Source organism: Dendrobates tinctorius, unplaced genomic scaffold (assembly GCF_039654945.1).
Source record: "Dendrobates tinctorius isolate UK_male_01 unplaced genomic scaffold, ASM3965494v1 ptg000450l, whole genome shotgun sequence".
NCBI classification, from domain to species: domain Eukaryota; kingdom Metazoa; phylum Chordata; class Amphibia; order Anura; family Dendrobatidae; genus Dendrobates; species Dendrobates tinctorius.
Window position 1 is genome coordinate 383,475 of NW_027362112.1, and position 21,622 is coordinate 405,096.

The window sequence follows — 21,622 nt, forward strand, 5'->3', positions numbered from 1 at the left end:
CCACGACTCCGACTCCCACACATATTGCTTATATTTAAGTGAAAAATGTATTGTAGTACAATGTGAACCTCAGACATTTAATCATTTTTATGATCCAATAATCAAGATATTTAGATAGAACAGAATATATATTGGTGTACTACCCGGTTTTCATTCTTTTTGGTACAGATACGATATGGATAGACAGATATGGATAAATGGATATATAGATAGAGCAGATTTCTAATCTGCTTTTGCTATTGAAAACATTATCTATGAGCTCAAAAACCTTTCAGGTGATGCAGTTTTTTAAAAAGCTGATCTGCTTTTGCAGCTGAAAAACGTATCCTCAAAAAACACAGGAAAAACGCTGTGTGTGAATGTAGCCTTAGATCAGGAATAGAACAGCCATTTATAGGACATTTCATAACTTTCCCAAACTCCTATGAAAAAATATTCAGCACATCCTGCATTGAATTACTGTACCCAATTTATTATATATTTTAGGAGTCGGTCCATTTTATACCGACTCCAACTCCGACTCCACCAAAATGAGCACCGACTCCACGACTCCGACTCCACAGCCCTGGTTCGGGTACTAAGTTGAAAAGCCGACCCTTGGGAAATTTACACCCAGGCATCAACTCAATTGCACAGTCATAACTCCTATGAGGAGGCAAAGACGCAGACTTACTCTCACTAAATACATCAGAGAAATCAGCCAAATAGTCAGGAACATCATGAGACTGAGGAGAGGTGGAGAAAACAGGAGCGTCACCAAGAGCACACCGACAACCCCAACTCACCACAGACCCAGATTTCTAATCCAAAATTGGGTTATGAGTTTGCAACCAGGGAAAACACAGAACAAGAGTATCATGCAAATTATGCAACACCAGAAATTTACAATTTTCTTGGTGGTCTGGGGCGACCCGCATTACCACCTGGGTCCAAAACTGAGGTTTATTCTCCGCCAAAGGAGTGGCATCAATACCCCTCAAAGGGATAGGCGTCCGCAGAGATGTCATAGGAAACCCACAACATTTAGCAAAGTCCAAATCCATCAGATTCAACGCTGCTCCTGAATCCACAAAAGCCTTAGTGGAAAACGTGGACAAGGAGCAGATCAGAGTAATCGCCAAAAGAAACTTAGGCTGTACACTGCCCACAGCAAATGTGTGTGCAAAACGTTTCTCTCATTTAGGGCAGACAGAAATAGTATGAGAGGCGTCTCCACAGAAAAAACACAGCTTATTACGCCTTCTAAACTCCTGACGTTGCGCCCTAGACAAAACTATCACATTGCATAGGTTCAGACATTTGTCCAAAAGGTGGCAGCCCCTCCCGTGTAGTTTTACGTTCACGTAAACGCCGATCAACTTGAATGGCTAATGCCATAGAATCATCCAGACCAGAGGGAACAGGAAATCCCACCATAGTATCTTTTACGGTCTATGATAAACCTTTCCGAAAGAGAGCTGCCAAAGCACTATCATTCCATGTAGTAAGGACCGCCCACTTTCGGAATTTTTGACAGTATAACTCTGCAGAATCCTGACCCAGGTTTAACGCCAATGGGGTTCTCTCAGCCTGATCAACAGCATTAGGTTCATCATACAACAACCCCAAGGCTTGAAAAAATGCATCCACATTAGTCAGAATAGGATCTCCGGGTGTCAGAGAAAACGCCCAATCCTGGGGATCGCCGCGCAGCAAGGAGATGACAATTTTAACATGCTGCGCAGAGCTCCTCGATGAGTTAGGCTTCAAGGCCAGAAATAATTTACAATTATTCTTAAAAGTCAGAAATTTAGACCGATCCCTAGAAAACATCAGGAGTAGGGATCTTAGGTTCAAGCAGCATGTGACTGAATGAGGTAGGTGGAAATTCCCCACACTTCAGCAGCCAGCTGCTCCACACGATCAGACAGTTGCTTAATCTCCATTAGGAAAAAGAAAATCCTCCTACAGCCCCAGAGAAAGAGGAAAAAATCTAGAAAAAAAAAAAAAAAAAATTGTGACACTTTTCTTTCTTTTTAACAACTTTTTCCTGCTTTTGAGTACCCTAGAATCCGCGGTATGGCTGGTGATTCTGTTATGAGTCACCGAGAAGAAAAAAACAAAACCAGCTAAGTCACAAAAAACCAAAGAGGTTGGTAACTATGCAGATTGCAGATCCCTGATCTTACCACACAACTAGCAGTAGCCGTGGAGCGTACCTACGATGTTCCTAGACGCCTCGTCACGGCCGGAGGACTAAATAAGCCTAAAGCAAGAAAAGGGAAAACTAGCTGCCCCAGAGCAGACCCCAAAGGAATAGATAGCCCCCAACATGTATTGATGGTGAAACAAGATGAAGGCACAAACACAGGCAGGAAAATAGGCTGAGCAAACGATGGGGCCCAAACTAAATAGAAAGGATAGGAAAGGAAAGACACTGTCTGCATTCTGCCAAAATCCCTACAAATATAATGTCCAACACTTCTGATAACAAAATTAACCCTGAAGTCACTAGACTTCTCCCACTATATCAGCACTCTGAAATATTCTGAGACAGAGCAAAATGAAGGCCAATCTAATAAGGGACAAAAAGCAAATTGGCAAATACAGATAAATAAGAGTGGAAATTCAGCACAGCCCCAGCCGGGGCTGGCTGACCACACAAAAAACTGAATAGACCAACAAAATCAAGTGTGAACATTAGCAGAGAAACTTAGCTTTAGATGACTGGAACAGAGCTGAAAACCAAGAGCTGACAAGCCAGAAGGAATCACCAGCAACTGAATAGGGCGTCGGCTGTCTTAAATCCAGTCTGAGATTCCTGAGGTCCAATCGTCATCCTTATCAAGTGGCAGATCTCCACTGATTAAATCAGCCTCACTACCTCCTGTTAGCACCAGAGGGAGCCTGGAAGGAGAACTCACAACTGGTGAACCAGAAAATGAACTCACAACACACCGCCATACATCTCCTCATCTCTGTCTACCACCTACCCGTCCTCTCCACAGTGCTGCACCGCCCTACATCTCCTCATCTGTCTACCACCTACCCATCCTCTCCACAGTGCTGCACTGCCCTACATCTCCTCCTCATCTCTGTCTATCACCTACCCATCCTCTCCACAGTGCTGCACCGCCCTACATCTCATCTGTCTATCACCTACCCATCCTCTCCACAGTGCTGCACTGCCTTACATCTCCTCATCTGTCTACCGCCTACCCATCCTCCACAGTGCTGCACTGCCCTACATCTCATCTGTCTACCGCCTACCCATCCTCTCCACAGTGCTGCACCGCCCTACATCTCCTCATCTGTCTACCGCCTACCCATCCTCCACAGTGCTGCACTGCCCTACATCTCCTCATCTGTCTACCGCCTACCCATCCTCTCCACAGTGCTGCACTGCCCTACATTCCTCATCTGTCTACCACCTACCCGTCCTCTCCACAGTGCTGCACTGCCCTACATCTCATCTCTGTCTACCACCTACCCATCCTCTCCAGTGCTGCACTGCCCTACATCTCCTCATCTCTGTCTACCACCTACCCATCCTCAACACAGTGCTGCACCGCCCTACATCTCCTCATCTGTTTACCACCTACCCGTCCTCTCCACAGTGCTGCACCGCCCTACATCTCCTCCTCATCTCTGTCTACCACCTACCCATCCTCTCCACAGTGCTGCACCACCCTACATCTCATCTGTCTACCACCTACCCATCCTCTCCACAGTGCTGCACTGCCCTACATCTCCTCCTCATCTGTCTATCACCTACCCATCCTCTCCTCAGTGCTGCACCGCCCTACATCTCCTCCTCATCTGTCTACCGCCTACCCATTCTCTCCACAGTGCTGCACTGCTCCAACATCTCCTCATCTCTGTCTACCACCTACCCATCCACCCCACAGTGCTGCACTGCTCTACATCTCCTCATCTGTCTACCGCCTACCCATCCTCTCCACAGTGCTGCACTGCCCTACATCTCATCTGTCTACCACCTACCCGTCCTCTCCACAGTGCTGCACTGCCCTACATCTCTCCTCATCTCTGTCTACCACCTACCCATCCTCAACACAGTGCTGCACCGCCCTACATCTCCTCCTCATCTGTCTACCACCTACCCATCCTCTCCACAGTGCTGCACCGCCCTACATCTCCTCATCTGTCTACCACCTACCCATCCTCCCCACAGTGCTGCACTGCCCTACATCTCATCTCTGTCTACCCCCTACCCGTCCTCTCCACAGTGCTGCACCACCCTACATCTCCTCATCTGTCTACCACCTACCCGTCCTCTCCACAGTGCTGCACCACCCTACATCTCCTCCTCATCTCTGTCTACCACCTACCCGTCCTCTCCACAGTGCTGCACCACCCTACATCTCATCTCTACCGTCCTCTCGTATCCATAGTTTAGGCTAGATTATCAGCTATCACGCGTGTTCTCAATCTCTGTGCACTCCGTTTTATACAGTTATATGCAGTATGAGGCCGGAGACTCACTAGCCATTTTAAAATCGGTCCAATTTTGTTACTTCGAAGTGTCATGTGTTATTCACGCGTGTGCAATCTGATTTTAACATGAGCTTTTACATAGAGAAATTCTCTGTCATTTACACGTCGTTTTCAAAGGAAATATTGTTAAAAAAAAATAGCTATAGATGGATGAAAAGCCGGCACGTCATCTGCCGTGTACAGTAAAAGTTAAAAAATTATGTAGGGTTTCCCTATATTTAATAACCAGCAAAGGCTAGTCAGACAGCTGCGGGCTGATATTAATAGCCTAGGAAGGGGCCATGGATACTAACCATCCCCAGACTAAAATCATCAGCTCTTAGCTGCCTCAGAAATGGTGCATCCATAAGATGCGCCAGTTCTGGCACTTAACTTCCCTCTTTCCACTTGCCCTGGTGCGGTGGTAAGTGGGGTGATAAGTTGGCGGGGTTGATGTCACCTTTGTATTGTTAGGTGACATCAAGCCCAGAGGTAATGTAGAGGCGTCTATAAGACATCCCCATTATTAACCTCATAGTGATATTGTATAAACACCTCACACACTCAGAATCAAGTCCTTTAACTGAAATGCTCCTGCTGACGTCAGGTGAAGTGAGTTCATTGGCTGTGAACGCTCAGGATCTTTCTGACAGCACCGTGAGAACTTTCCTACGTACGCGGTGATGTCTGGCAGGATATATGAGTTCACCCTTAGACACTGGGCAGCGGTAACAGACACTGCTCAGTGTTTCTGCTGGATGGCAGGCTATATGGTCACATCATGCAACCTGCCATCTAGATGTAGCAGAGCTAGACCCGATGTGGGACAAATGGATTATCATCATCTCAGCAGATAGGTGAGGAATATTGCTGTTTGTTATTTTAATTCTCTTGCAGGAGACAGTGGCATCGGTGGGATGGGCAATGCAGTAAGTATGCTCTAATTAATTGATTTATTGAAGGAGTCTGCGTCATTCTTTCAATTAAAGGACTTTATTCTGGATGTGTTTATACAATATGACTATGGGGTTAGTAATGGGGGTGTCTTATAGACTCCTCTCCATTGTCTGCTCTTTGGTAAACTGTGACCTTCTCACCTCGTCTTTTTTCAGCAATGATCCACATTTAATCTGAATTCCCCAGACCTATTATTTCGGGAGGCCCAGGGCCATGAGCTCGAGGTCATGTGAGAATGACGGTAGATCCGTATGGTCAGTGAATTATTGAGCGCTGGCCGCCATTTGTGGACCGGCTGCTGATCACCTCTTGTATCTGTCCTTGTATTGCAGTCCTAGTACTGTACCTTTGGGAAACAAAGATGCAATGTCTGAATGTTAATATGTGGATGAGCCATTGGTGCTCTGCAATATGAAGGACAATCTGTTCATGTTGTCTGAGCACTCCAGCAGTGAGGGATGGCCTCCTACCACCTTCCCCCCCAAGCCGATGGTGGAATGGCTGAATGAGAAGTGGTGACCTATAATAAGGAGGATCTGCCTGTGTCCAGACTCTACATTACAGAAGTCATGGCATCATTTCTCCAACTGAAGAAATACAGAGCAGCCACATTGACCATCACTGAACCCTCAGTCGTGTAGAGAATCCAGGTTGGGACAATCAGGTCACCTGGCCTCGTACATCAATGGACTGCCAGCTTCCTTTGTCGTTACCTCCTCACTGTGAGGGCCCACCAAACGTGGGGAGCCACTGGTGGGGGTATTCGGCCCTGGAAGCAGCTCTAATCCCGGTGAGTCTGTGGGTGAGACCCTGTCATTTGCACCATCTGGGGGCATTTGCTGGGATTGTTCTGTGTGTTATGGTACAAAAAAATTGTCACATTGTGTTACCCTCACCCTGTGTTGTCTGAGCAGTGTTCGGCCCACTGGGAGAGAGCGGGCGTTCACTGGGATGAGCCCTGGTCCATGTGGTTTCAGTGCCGCCGTCTTCCCACGACTCCACAAGAGGGTTTCTTGTAGATCGTTTGTCTTCTCGTAGTCGTCTTCTGATGGCTGCAGGACTCGGAGGTTACAGAAGATCTTCTCTGATCTCTCTGGTGCTGATCCCTGGAGGTTCTCTGCCGTCCTTGTGACTCTGAGCTGATTGTAGGATTCCTCTTCCTGCCACGCGTTGGGTTTTTGCCGTTATAAAGCTGCTTCTTCCTTCAGTAAAATGTCTGGAACGACCCATGTTACTGAGCGCAGGCTGAGACCAGCCGCTCCAACATCTACTGCCGCCTCCTTCACACGACGGCCACCATTATCACCTGCGTCTTCACACAGTGACTGACCTCACTAATCAATGCCGCCATTGCTATTAATTAGGACACCCCCCTTTCATTAAGAGTCCGTTCCAGCCATTTAGCAGTGAGCCCGTCGTGGCCGCTGCTTGTGTTGGTCACCCGTTACTCACCTACATGAATGTGTCTCCATGTTGTGTGAACTTTCTGCCATAACCAGTAATGAAACCCGTCAGGCTAGGTTCACATCGCATGAGTGCCATCCGTTTAACGTATGCGGTAACGCTGATGTGCTTTTAGTCTTTTTTTTTTTGACCGATTGCGCTAATGCATGGTAGCATTGCGTTAGCAATAGAGGTGAATGCACAGGGAACGCGTCCGTCCGCTGTGTCCAACCTAACGCACCCGAAGACGCGGTAGACCGTGTTCAAAGGTGCGTCACAAAGTAACACCTCATCGCTAACGGATGCCGATGTGAACATGCGTTACCATAATAGATGGCAATAGGGGCGTCATCACATCGGCCACATCGCGTTAGTGCCGCTTAGTAACGGATGCGTTAGACGGACAGCACCTAACGCGGTGTGAACCCAGCCTTGGTGACGTCAGACTGCTGGTGCTGTGCCCATAACTGTCCGCGTGCAGATCCCGCGTAGTGACTGTTCACGCCACGTAGTGTGACGGACTGTACGCCATTTCTACCAGCGGGACCCGCGCCCCTCCTGTAATTGTAGAGTTGTGTTACTCTGTGATGTGCTCTGTACATGTCCCCTCATTTGTACTGCGTTGCTGAGTGTCAGCGCTATAGAAATAAAAATTATTACTTTTGCAGGTTCCTGTGTGTTGCAGACATGCTAAAAGTCTATGTGAACAAAGAGAAAAGCAGGCGAGTCCGGCCCGCGGTGTGTGGCACGTGCAGATGGCGAGGTCGGCCCGCGGCGTGTGGCACGTGCAGATGGTGAGGTCGGCCCTTGTCGCGTGCTGATGGCGAGGTCGGCCCGCGGCGCGTGGCATGTGCAGATGGTGAGGTCGGCCGTGGCGCGTGCAGATGGCGAGGTCGGCCCGCGGCATGTGGCATGTGCAGATGGTGAGGTCGGCCCTTGTCGCGTGCTGATGGCGAGGTCGGCCCGCGGCGTGTGGCATGTGCAGATGGCGAGGTCGCCCTGTGTCGCGTGCCGATGGCGAGGTCGGCCCGCGGCGTGTGGCATGTGCAGATGGCGAGGTCGGCCCGTGGCGGGTGCAGATGGCGAGGTCGGCCCGCGGCGTGTGGCATGTGCAGATGGTGAGGTCGGCCCGCGGCGCGTGCAGATGGCGAGGTCGGCCCGCGGCGCGTGCAGATGGCGAGGTCGGCCAGCGGCGTGTGGCATGTGCAGATGGCGAGGCCGGCCCGTGGCGCGTGCAGATGGCGAGGCCGGCCCGTGGCGCGTGCAGATGGCGAGGCCGGCCCGTGGCGCGTGCAGATGGCGAGGTCGGCCCGCGGCGTGTGGCATGTGCAGATGGTGAGGTCGGCCCGCGGCGCGTGCAGATGGCGAGGTCGGCCCGCGGCGCGTGCAGATGGCGAGGTCGGCCAGCGGCGTGTGGCATGTGCAGATGGCGAGGCCGGCCCGTGGCGCGTGCAGATGGCGAGGTCGGCCCGCGGCGTGTGTCACGTGCAGATGGTGAGGTCGGCCCTTGTCGCGTGCTGATGGCGAGGTCGGCCCGCGGCGCGTGGCATGTGCAGATGGTGAGGTCGGCCGTGGCGCGTGCAGATGGCGAGGTCGGCCCGCGGCGTGTGGCATGTGCAGATGGTGAGGTCGGCCCTTGTCGCGTGCTGATGGCGAGGTCGGCCCGCGGCGTGTGGCATGTGCAGATGGCGAGGTCGCCCTGTGTCGCGTGCAGATGGCGAGGTCGGCCCGCGGCGTGTGGCATGTGCAGATGGCGAGGTCGGCCCGTGGCGCGTGCAGATGGCGAGGTCGGCCCGCGGCGTGTGGCATGTGCAGATGGTGAGGTCGGCGTGTGGCATGTGCAGATGGTGAGGTCGGCCCGCGGCGCGTGCAGATGGCGAGGTCGGCCCGCGGCGCGTGCAGATGGCGAGGTCGGCCAGCGGCGTGTGGCATGTGCAGATGGCGAGGCCGGCCCGTGGTGCGTGCAGATGGCGAGGCCGGCCCGTGGCGCGTGCAGATGGCGAGGCCGGCCCGTGGCGCGTGCAGATGGCGAGGCCGGCCCGTGGCGCGTGCAGATGGCGAGGCCGGCCCGTGGCGCGAGCAGATGGCGAGGCCGGCCCGTGGCGCGAGCAGATGGCGCGGCCGGCCCGTGGCGCGTGCAGATGGCGAGGTCGGCCCGTGGCGCGTGCAGATGGCGAGGCTGGCCCGTGGCGCGTGCAGATGGCGAGGCTGGCCCGTGGCGCGTGCAGATGGCGAGGTCGGCCCGTGGCGCGTGCAGATGGCGAGGTCGGCCCGTGGCGCGTGCAGATGGCGAGGTCGGCCCGTGGCGCGTGCAGATGGCGAGGTCGGCCCGTGTCGCGTGCAGATGGCGAGGTCGGCCCGTGTCGCGTGCAGATGGCGAGGTCGGCCCGTGTCGCGTGCAGATGGCGAGGTCGGCCCGCAGCGTGTGGCATGTGCAGATGGCGAGGTCGGCCCATGTCCCGTGCAGATGGCGAGGTCGGCCCGTGACGCGTGCAGATGGCGAGGTCGGCCCGTGGCGCGTGCAGATGGCGAGGTCGGCCCGTGGCGCGTGCAGATGGCGAGGTCGGCCCGTGGCGCGTGCAGATGGCGAGGTCGGCCCGTGACGCGTGCAGATGGCGAGGTCGGCCCGTGACGCGTGCAGATGGCGAGGTCGGCCCGTGACGCGTGCAGATGGCGAGGTCGGCCCGTGACGCGTGCAGATGGCGAGGTCGGCCCGTGACGCGTGCAGATGGCGAGGTCGGCCCGTGACGCGTGCAGATGGCGAGGTCGGCCCGTGACGCGTGCAGATGGCGAGGTCGGCCCGTGACGCGTGCAGATGGCGAGGTCGGCCCGTGGCGTGTGCAGATGGCGAGGTCGGCCCGTGTCGCGTGCAGATGGCGAGGTCGGCCCGCAGCGTGTGGCATGTGCAGATGGTGAGGTCGGCCCGCGGAGTGTATCGTGTGCAGATAGCGAGGTCGGCCTGTGTCGCGTGCAGATGGTGAGGCTGGCCCGCGGTGTGTAGGTCTGTGCTCCTCAGTGACTCCCTGCGGACCTCTATTTAGGACCTTCTTGGGGCTGGAGGTCGCCCGTGGACGTCAGCAGCTCCTGGAGGCCACGTCAGAAGTAGACAAGTCTTTACAGGAGTTTCATCTGGAGCCTTTTCACCAGGTGAGGAGGCGTCTGGGAGGAGCGCCCCCTGGTGGAGGTGTTGGGATCCTGTAGGAGGGTCCGATCTCACGGTGGAATCCCACCTTTGTCTGGTCACAGACCTATAGACCAGATTCGGTTCGTGTTGTGCCCAGAGCCGGCAGCCGATCATGGCAGAGCCAGGACTTCTCCTAAATGCTGTGCGGAGCACGGTGGCGGACGGTGGTCGCTCACTGACACTTCTCATTTTTATCACAGAATCCCTCCTTCCATGTCAGTCTGGCCTGGAGCGTCGGGGACGTGGCCGAAGCCTTTCAGGGAGCGTGTCTGCTGGAGCTACAGGCGAGTCCAGGGACGGGGCTGACAACCTCACAGATGACACATGCACAGGGTGGTGGTCAGAGGGGCGGGGCAGACAACCTCACAGATGACACATGCATAGGCTGGTGGTCAGATGGGAGGGGCTGACGTCACACATGACATACTGGTAGTCAGATGGGCGGGGCTGACAACCTCCTTTTTTCATTGCAGCGGCTTGTGGATGACTTTGAGGATTCTGATGTTCTGACCCGCTTCTGTGCAGACACCATTTACTGTAAATGCGGTAATAAGGTGATGTCCATTCCCCTCTGCTGACTGGAGGCGAGGAAGCGCTAGCCCCCTCTGCTGACCGGAGCGCGCAGCGTGCTCTGCCTCTCTGTATCTATAATGAGCACTGGTGAAGCCCCCTATAAAATTTTTTGCTTGTTTCTTCTCTGGTTTGTGCTTTCATTTCCCGGGGGTGGTTGTGCTGAAAGCACCCAAGACAACCGTCGTGTACTGCCCCCCCAGTCACTGCCAGCACCCGCCGCCGGGTACTGCCCCCTCAGTCACTGCCAGCACTCGCCGCCGTCTACTGCCCCCCCCAGTCACTGCCAGCACCCGCCGTCGTGTACTGCCCCCTCAGTCACTGCCAGCACTCGCCGCCGTCTACTGCCCCCCCAGTCACTGCCAGCACCCGCCGCCGTGTACTGCCCCCCAGTCACTGCCAGCACCCGCCGCCGGGTACTGCCCCCTCAGTCACTGCCAGCACTCGCCGCCGTCTACTGCCCCCCCAGTCACTGCCAGCACCCGCCGTCGTGTACTGACCCCCCAGTCACTGCCAGCACCCGCCGTGTACTGCCCCCCCAGTCACTGCCAGCACCCGCCGTGTACTGCCCCCTCAGTCATTGCCAGCACACGCCGCCGTGTACTGCCCCCAGTCACTGCCAGCACACGCCGCCGTGTACTGCCCCCCCAGTCACTGTCAGCACACGCCGCCGTGTACTGCCCCCCCAGTCACTGTCAGCACCCGCCGCCGTGTACTGCCCCCCCAGTCACTGTCAGCACCCGCCGCCGTGTACTGCCCCCCCCAGTCACTGCCAGCACCCGCCGCCGTGTACTGCCCCCCCAGTCACTGCCAGCACCCGCCGCCGTGTACTGCCCCCCCAGTCACTGCCAGCACCCGCCGCCGTGTACTGCCCCCCCAGTCACTGCCAGCACCCGCCGCCGTGTACTGCCCCCCCAGTCACTGCCAGCACCCGCCGCCGTGTACTGCCCCCCCAGTCACTGCCAGCACCCGCCGCCGTGTACTGCCCCCCCAGTCACTGCCAGCACCCGCCGCCGTGTACTGCCCCCCCAGTCACTGCCAGCACCCGCCGCCGTGTACTGCCCCCGTCACTGCCAGCACGCGCCGCCGGGTACTGCCTCCCAGTCACTGTCAGCACCTGCCGTCGTGTACTGCCCCCCCAGTCACTGCCAGCACCCGCCGCCGTGTACTGCCCCCCCCAGTCACTGCCAGCACCCGCCGCCATGTACTGCCCCCCCAGTCACTGTCAGCACCCGTCGCCGGGTACTGCCCCCCCAGTCACTGTCAGCATGGCCATTAATTGGAATAAAAAACACCTGAGACAGCCGACGCCCCGCAGTCACCAATTGGCTAGTCGAGCCTCAATAAACACACCGACAGCTCAGCACGCCCCTGTACTGTACTGGACGGCCATGCTGTCAATCACAGTACTGACAGCTCAGCACGCCCCTGAATCAGACTGGATGGCCATGCTGTCAATCACAGTACTGACAGCTCAGCACGCCCCTGTACTGGACTGCCATGCTGTCAATCACAGTACTGACAGCTCAGCACGCTCCTGTACTGGACGGCCATGATGTCAATCACAGTACTGACAGCTCAGCACGCCCCTGTACTGGACTGGATGGCCATGCTGTCAATCACAGTACTGACAGCTCAGCACGCCCCTGTACTGGACTGGACGGCCATGCTGTCAATCACTGTACTGGCAGCTCAGCACGCCCCTGTACTGGACTGGATGGCCGAGCTGTCAATCACAGTACTGAGAGCTCAGCATGCCCCTGTACTGGACTGGACGGCCATGCTGTCAATCACAGTACTGACAGCTCAGCACGCCCCTGTACTGGACTGGATGGCCGTGATGTCAATCACAGTACTGACTGCTCAGCGCGCTCCTGTACTGGACTGCCATGATGTCAATCACAGTACTGACAGCTCAGCACGCCCATGGACTGGATGGCCGAGATGTCAATCACAGTACTGACAGCTCAGCACGGCCCTGTACTGGACGGCCATGCTGTCAATCACAGTACTGACAGCTCAGCACGCCCCTGTACTGGACTGGACGGCCATGCTGTCAATCACAGTACTGGCAGCTCAGCACGCCCCTGTACTGGACTGGATGGCCAAGCTGTCAATCACAGTACTGAGAGCTCAGCATGCCCCTGGACTGGACGGCCATGCTGTCAATCACAGTACTGAGAGCTCAGCACGGCCCTGTACTGGACGGCCATGCTGTCAATCACAGTACTGACAGCTCAGCACGCCCCTGTACTGGACTGGATGGCCGTGATGTCAATCACAGTACTGACTGCTCAGCACGCTCCTGTACTGGACTGGATGGCCGTGATGTCAATCACAGTACTGACTGCTCAGCACGCTCCTGTACTGGACTGCCATGATGTCAATCACAGTACTGACAGCTCAGCACGCCCCTGGACTGGATGGCCGAGCTGTCAATCACAGTACTGACAGCTCAGCACGCCCCTGTACTGGACTGGATGGCCGTGATGTCAATCACAGTACTGACTGCTCAGCACGCTCCTGTACTGGACTGCCATGATGTCAATCACAGTACTGACAGCTCAGCACGCCCCTGGACTGGATGGCCGAGCTGTCAATCACAGTACTGACAGCTCAGCACGCCCCTGTACTGGACGGCCATGCTGTCAATCACAGTACTGACAGCCATGCTGTAAATCACAGTACTGACAGCTCAGCACGCCCCTGTACTGGACTGGACGGCCATGCTGTCAATCAGTACTGGCAGCTCAGCACGCCCCTGTACTGGACTGGATGGCCAAGCTGTCAATCACAGTACTGAGAGCTCAGCATGCCCCTGTACTGGACTGGACGGCCATGCTGTCAATCACAGTACTGAGAGCTCAGCACTGCCCTGTACTGGACGGCCATGCTGTCAATCACAGTACTGACAGCTCAGCATGCCCCTGTACTGGACTGGATGGCCGTGATGTCAATCACAGTACTGACTGCTCAGCACGCTCCTGTACTGGACTGCCATGATGTCAATCACAGTACTGACTGCTCAGCACGCTCCTGTACTGGACTGCCATGATGTCAATCACAGTACTGACAGCTCAGCACGCCCCTGGACTGGATGGTCGAGCTGTCAATCACAGTACTTACAGCTCAGCACGCCACTGGACGGCCATGCTGTCAATCACAGTACTGACAGCTCAGCACGGCCCTGTACTGGACTGGATGGCCATGCTGTCAATCACAGTACTGACAGCTCAGCACGGCCCTGTACTGGACGGCCATGCTGTCAATCACAGTACTGACAGCTCAGCACGCCACTGGACTGGACTGGATGGCCGAGCTGTCAATCACAGTACTGGCAGCTCAGCACGGCCCTGTACTGGACTGGATGGCCATGCTGTCAATCACAGTACTGACAGCTCAGCACGGCCCTGTACTGGACGGCCATGCTGTCAATCACAGTACTGACAGCTCAGCACGCCCCTGGACTGGACTGGATGGCCATGCTGTCAATCACAGTACTGACAGCTCAGCACGCCCCTGTACTGGATGGCCATGCTGTCAATCACAGTACTGACAGCTCGGCACGCCCCTGTACTGGACGGCCATGCTGTCAATCACAGTACTGACAGCTCAGCACGCCCCTGTACTGGACTGGATGGCCATGCTGTCAATCACAGTACTGACAGCTCAGCACGCTCCTGCACTGGACTGGACGGCCATGCTGTCAATCACAGTACTGACAGCTCAGCACGCTCCTGCACTGGACTGGACGGCCATGCTGTCAATCACAGTACTGACAGCTCAGCACGCCACTGGACTGGACGGCCATGCTGTGAATCACAGTACTGACAGCTCAGCACGGCCCTGTACTGGACGGCCATGCTGTCAATCACAGCACTGACAGGTGAGCACGCCCCTGTACTGGACTGGATGGCCGTGATGTCAATCACAGTACTGACAGCTCAGCACGCTCCTGTACTGGACTGCCATGATGTCAATCACAGTACTGACAGCTCAGCACGCCCCTGGACTGGACTGGATGGCCGTGATGTCAATCACAGTACTGACAGCTCAGCACGCCCCTGTACTGGATGGCCATGCTGTCAATCACAGTACTGACAGCTCGGCACGCCCCTGTACTGGACGGCCATGCTGTCAATCACAGTACTGACAGCTCAGCACGCCCCTGTACTGGACTGGATGGCCATGCTGTCAATCACAGTACTGACAGCTCAGCACGCCACTGGACTGGACGGCCATGCTGTGAATCACAGTACTGACAGCTCAGCACGGCCCTGTACTGGACGGCCATGCTGTCAATCACAGCACTGACAGGTGAGCACGCCCCTGTACTGGACTGGATGGCCGTGATGTCAATCACAGTACTGACAGCTCAGCACGCTCCTGTACTGGACTGCCATGATGTCAATCACAGTACTGACAGCTCAGCACGCCCCTGGACTGGACTGCCATGATGTCAATCACAGTACTGACAGCTCAGCACGCCCCTGTACCGGACAGGACGGCCATGCTGTCAATCACAGTACTGACAGCTCAGCACGCCACTGGACTGGACGGCCATGCTGTCAATCACAGTACTGAGAGCTCAGCACGCCCCTGTACTGGACTGGACGGCCATGCTGTCAATCACAGTACTGACAGCTCAGCACGCCCCTGTACTGGACGGCCATGATGTCAATCACAGTGCTGACAGCTCAGCACGCCCCTGTACTGGACTGCCATGATATCAATCACAGTACTGACAGCTCAGCACGCCCCTGTACTGGACGGCCATGATATCAATCACAGTACTGACAGCTCAGCACGCCCCTGTACTGGACGGCCATGCTGTCAATCACAGTACTGACAGCTCAGCACGCCCCTGTAGTGGACTGGATGGCCGAGCTGTCAATCACAGTACTGACAGCTCTGCACGCCCCTGTACTGGACTGGACGGCCATGCTGTCAATCACAGCACTGACAGGTGAGCACGCCCCTGTACTGGACTGGATGGCCGTGATGTCAATCACAGTACTGACAGCTCAGCACGCTCCTGTACTGGACTGCCATGATGTCAATCACAGTACTGACAGCTCAGCACGCCCCTGGTCTGGACTGCCATGATGTCAATCACAGTACTGACAGCTCAGCACGCCCCTGGACTGGACTGCCATGATGTCAATCACAGTACTGACAGCTCAGCACGCCCCTGGACTGGACTGCCATGATGTCAATCACAGTACTGACAGCTCAGCACGCCCCTGTACCGGACAGGACGGCCATGCTGTCAATCACAGAACTGACAGCTCAGCACGCCCCTGGACTGGACGGCCATGATGTCAATCACAGTACTGACAGCTCAGCACGCCACTGGACTGGACGGCCATGATGTCAATCACAGTACTGAGAGCTCAGCACACCCCTGTACTGGACTGGACGGCCATGATGTCAATCACAGCACTGACAGCTCAGCACGCCCCTGGACTGGACTGCCATGATGTCAATCACAGCACTGACAGCTCAGCACGCCCCTGGACTGGACGGCCATGATGTCAATCACAGTACTGACAGCTCAGCACGCCACTGGACTGGACGGCCATGCTGTCAATCACAGTACTGAGAGCTCAGCACGCCCCTGTACTGGACGGCCATGATGTCAATCACAGTACTGACAGCTCAGCACGCCCCTGTACTGGACGGCCATGATGTCAATCACAGTACTGACAGCTCAGCACGCCCCTGTACTGGACTGGACGGCCATGCTGTCAATCACAGTACTGAGAGCTCAGCATGCCCCTGTACTGGACGGCCATGCTGTCAATCACAGTACTGACAGCTCAGCACGCCACTGGACTGGACGGCCATGATGTCAATCACAGTACTGACAGCTCAGCACGCCCCTGTACTGGACGGCCATGATGTCAATCACAGTACTGACAGCTCAGCACGCCCCTGTACTGGACGGCCATGATATCAATCACAGTATTGACAGCTCAGCACGCCCCTGTACTGGACTGGACGGCCATGCTGTCAATCACAGTACTGAGAGCTCAGCATGCCCCTGTACTGGACGGCCATGCTGTCAATCACAGTACTGACAGCTCAGCACGCCCCTGTACTGGACTGGATGGCCATGCTGTCAATCACAGTACTGACAGCTCAGCACGCCCCTGTACTGGATGGCCATGCTGTCAATCACAGTACTGGCAGCTCAGCACGCCCCTGTAGTGGACTGGATGGCCGAGCTGTCAATCACAGTACTGACTGCTCAGCACGCCCCTGTACTGGACTGGATGGCCATGCTGTCAATCACAGTACTGACAGCTCAGCACGCCCCTGTACTGGACTGGACGGCCATGCTGTCAATCACAGTACTGACAGCTCAGCACGCCCCTGTACTGGACTGGACGGCCATGCTGTCAATCACAGTACTGACAGCTCAGCATGCCCCTGTACTGGACTGGACGGCCATGCTGTCAATCACAGTACTGACAGCTCAGCACGCTCCTGTACTGGACGGCCATGATGTCAATCACAGTACTGACAGCTCAGCACGCCCCTGTACTGGACTGGATGGCCATGCTGTCAATCACAGTACTGACAGCTCAGCACGCCCCTGTACTGGACTGGACGGCCATGCTGTCAATCACAGTACTGACAGCTCAGCACGCCCCTGTACTGGACTGGACGGCCATGCTGTCAATCACAGTACTGGCATCTCAGCACGCCCCTGTACTGGACTGGATGGCCGAGCTGTCAATCACAGTACTGACTGCTCAGCACGCCCCTGTACTGGACTGGATGGCCATGCTGTCAATCACAGTACTGGCAGCTCAGCACGCCCCTGTACTGGACTGGACGGCCATGCTGTCAATCACAGTACTGGCATCTCAGCACGCCCCTGTACTGGACTGGACGGCCATGCTGTCAATCACAGTACTGACAGCTCAGCACGCCCCTGTACTGGACTGGATGGCCATGCTGTCAATCACAGTACTGGCAGCTCAGCACGCCCCTGTACTGGACTGGATGGCCGAGCTGTCAATCACAGTACTGACTGCTCAGCACGCCCCTGTACTGGACTGGATGGCCATGCTGTCAATCACAGTACTGACAGCTCAGCACGCCCCTGTACTGGACTGGACGGCCATGCTGTCAATCACAGTACTGACAGCTCAGCATGCCCCTGTACTGGACTGGACGGCCATGCTGTCAATCACAGTACTGACAGCTCAGCACGCCCCTGTACTGGACTGGACGGCCATGCTGTCAATCACAGTACTGACAGCTCAGCACGCCCCTGTACTGGACTGGACGGCCATGCTGTCAATCACAGTACTGACAGCTCAGCATGCCCCTGTACTGGACTGGACGGCCATGCTGTCAATCACAGTACTGACAGCTCAGCACGCTCCTGTACTGGACGGCCATGATGTCAATCACAGTACTGACAGCTCAGCACGCCCCTGTACTGGACTGGATGGCCATGCTGTCAATCACAGTACTGACAGCTCAGCACGCCCCTGTACTGGACGGCCATGCTGTCAATCACAGTACTGACAGCTCAGCACGCCCCTGTACTGGACTGGACGGCCATGCTGTCAATCACAGTACTGGCATCTCAGCACGCCCCTGTACTGGACTGGATGGCCGAGCTGTCAATCACAGTACTGAGAGCTCAGCATGCCCCTGTACTGGACTGGACGGCCATGCTGTCAATCACAGTACTGACAGCTCAGCACGCCCCTGGACTGGACGGCCATGCTGTCAATCACAGTACTGACAGCTCAGCACGCCCCTGGACTGGACGGCCATGCTGTCAATCACAGTACTGACAGCTCAGCACGCTCCTGTACTGGACGGCCATGCTGTCAATCACAGTACTGACAGCTCAGCATGCCCCTGTACTGGACTGGATGGCCATGCTGTCAATCACAGTACTGACAGCTCAGCACGGCCCTGTACTGGACGGCCATGCTGTCAATCACAGTACTGACAGCTCAGCACGCCCCTGTACTGGACTGCCATGCTGTCAATCACAGTACTGACAGCTCAGCACGCTCCTGTACTGGACGGCCATGATGTCAATCGCAGTACTGACAGCTCAGCACGCCCCTGTACTGGACTGGATGGCCATGCTGTCAATCACAGTACTGAGAGCTCAGCACGCCCCTGTACTGGACGGCCATGATGTCAATCACAGTACTGACAGCTCAGCACGCCCCTGTACTGGACTGGATGGCCATGCTGTCAATCACAGTACTGACAGCTCAGCACGCCCCTGTACTGGACTGGATGGCCATGCTGTCAATCACAGTACTGACAGCTCAGCACGCCCCTGTACTGGACGGCCATGCTGTCAATCACAGTACTGACAGCTCAGCACGCCCCTGTACTGGACTGGACGGCCATGCTGTCAATCACAGTACTGACAGCTCAGCACGCCCCTGGACTGGACGGCCATGCTGTCAATCACAGTACTGACAGCTCAGCACGCTCCTGTACTGGACGGCCATGCTGTCAATCACAGTACTGACAGCTCAGCATGCCCCTGTACTGGACTGGATGGCCATGCTGTCAATCACAGTACTGACAGCTCAGCACGGCCCTGTACTGGACGGCCATGCTGTCAATCACAGTACTGACAGCTCAGCACGCCCCTGTACTGGACTGCCATGCTGTCAATCACAGTACTGACAGCTCAGCACGCTCCTGTACTGGACGGCCATGATGTCAATCACAGTACTGACAGCTCAGCACGCCCCTGTACTGGACTGGATGGCCATGCTGTCAATCACAGTACTGAGAGCTCAGCACGCCCCTGTACTGGACGGCCATGATGTCAATCACAGTACTGACAGCTCAGCACGCCCCTGTACTGGACTGGATGGCCATGCTGTCAATCACAGTACTGACAGCTCAGCACGCCCCTGGACTGGATGGCCATGCTGTCAATCACAGTACTGACAGCTCAGCACGCCCCTGTACTGGACTGGATGGCCATGCTGTCAATCACAGTACTGACAGCTCAGCACGCCCCTGTACTGGACGGCCATGCTGTCAATCACAGTACTGACAGCTCAGCACGCCCCTGTACTGGACTGGACGGCCATGCTGTCAATCACAGTACTGACAGCTCAGCACGCCCCTGTACTGGACTGGATGGCCATGCTGTCAATCACAGTACTGACAGCTCAGCACGCCCCTGTACTGGATGGCCATGCTGTCAATCACAGTACTGACAGCTCAGCACGCTCCTGTACTGGACTGGACGGCCATGCTGTCAATCACAGTACTGACAGCTCAGCACGCCACTGGACTGGATGGCCATGCTGTCAATCACAGTACTGACAGCTCAGCACGCCCCTGTACTGGACGGCCATGCTGTCAATCACAGTACTGACAGCTCAGCACGCCCCTGTACTGGACGGCCATGCTGTCAATCACAGTACTGACAGCTCAGCACGCCCCTGTACTGGACTGGATGGCCATGCTGTCAATCACAGTACTGACAGCTCAGCACGCCCCTGTACTGGATGGCCATGCTGTCAATCACAGTACTGACAGCTCAGCACGCTCCTGTACTGGACGGCCATGCTGTCAATCACAGTACTGACAGCTCAGCACGCCCCTGTACTGGACTGGATGGCCGAGCTGTCAATCACAGTACTGACAGCTCAGCACGCCCCTGTACTGGACTGGATGGCCATGCTGTCAATCACAGTACTGACAGCTCAGCACGGCCCTGTACTGGACGGCCATGCTGTCAATCACAGTACTGACAGCTCAGCACGCCCCTGTACTGGACTGGATGGCCATGCTGTCAATCACAGTACTGACAGCTCAGCACGCCCCTGTACTGGATGGCCATGCTGTCAATCACAGTACTGACAGCTCAGCACGCTCCTGTACTGGACTGGACGGCCATGCTGTCAATCACAGTACTGACAGCTCAGCACGCCACTGGACTGGATGGCCATGCTGTCAATCACAGTACTGACAGCTCAGCACGCCCCTGTACTGGACGGCCATGCTGTCAATCACAGTACTGACAGCTCAGCACGCCCCTGTACTGGACGGCCATGCTGTCAATCACAGTACTGACAGCTCAGCACGCCCCTGTACTGGACTGGATGGCCATGCTGTCAATCACAGTACTGACAGCTCAGCACGCCCCTGTACTGGATGGCCATGCTGTCAATCACAGTACTGACAGCTCAGCACGCTCCTGTACTGGACGGCCATGCTGTCAATCACAGTACTGACAGCTCAGCACGCCCCTGTACTGGATGGCCATGCTGTCAATCACAGTACTGACAGCTCAGCACGCCCCTGTAATGGATGGCCATGCTGTCAATCACAGTACTGACAGCTCAGCACGCCCCTGTACTGGACGGCCATGCTGTCAATCACAGTACTGACAGCTCAGCATGCCACTGGACTGGATGGCCATGCTGTCAATCACAGTACTGACAGCTCAGCACGCCCCTGTACTGGACTGGACGGCCATGCTGTCAATCACAGTACTGACATCTCAGCACGCCACTGGACTGGACGGCCATGCTGTGAATCACAGTACTGACAGCTCAGCACGGCCCTGTACTGGACGGCCATGCTGTCAATCACAGCACTGACAGGTGAGCACGCCCCTGTACTGGACTGGATGGCCGTGATGTCAATCACAGTACTGACAGCTCAGCACGCCCCTGTACTGGACGGCCATGATGTCAATCACAGTACTGACAGCTCAGCACGCCCCTGTACCGGACAGGACGGCCATGCTGTCAATCACAGTACTGACAGCTCAGCACGCCCCTGTACCGGACAGGACGGCCATGCTGTCAATCACAGTACTGACAGCTCAGCACGCCCCTGTACTGGACGGCCATGATGTCAATCACAGTACTGACAGCTCAGCACGCCCCTGTACTGGACGGCCATGCTGTCAATCACAGTACTGACAGCTCAGCACGGCCCTGTACTGGACGGCCATGCTGTCAATCACAGCACTGA

The 21,622-nt window shown here is 55.8% G+C and overlaps 1 protein-coding gene across 3 annotated transcripts in view; it reads left to right on the plus strand.

Moving 5' to 3' along the window:
- USB1 (U6 snRNA biogenesis phosphodiesterase 1) overlaps positions 1–10,749 on the plus strand; it is a 29,501-nt gene extending 18,752 nt beyond the window's left edge. For 2 of the 3 annotated variants that reach the window (XM_073564326.1, XM_073564327.1), the window contains 2 exons: positions 7,542–7,636; positions 8,632–9,908. In XM_073564326.1, the coding sequence (XP_073420427.1) occupies positions 7,542–7,636; positions 8,632–9,476 (940 nt within the window). In that variant the 3' untranslated portion in view covers positions 9,477–9,908. The other variant, XM_073564328.1, reaches the window with a different exon arrangement.
- The last annotated feature ends 10,873 nt before the right edge of the window (positions 10,750–21,622 follow it).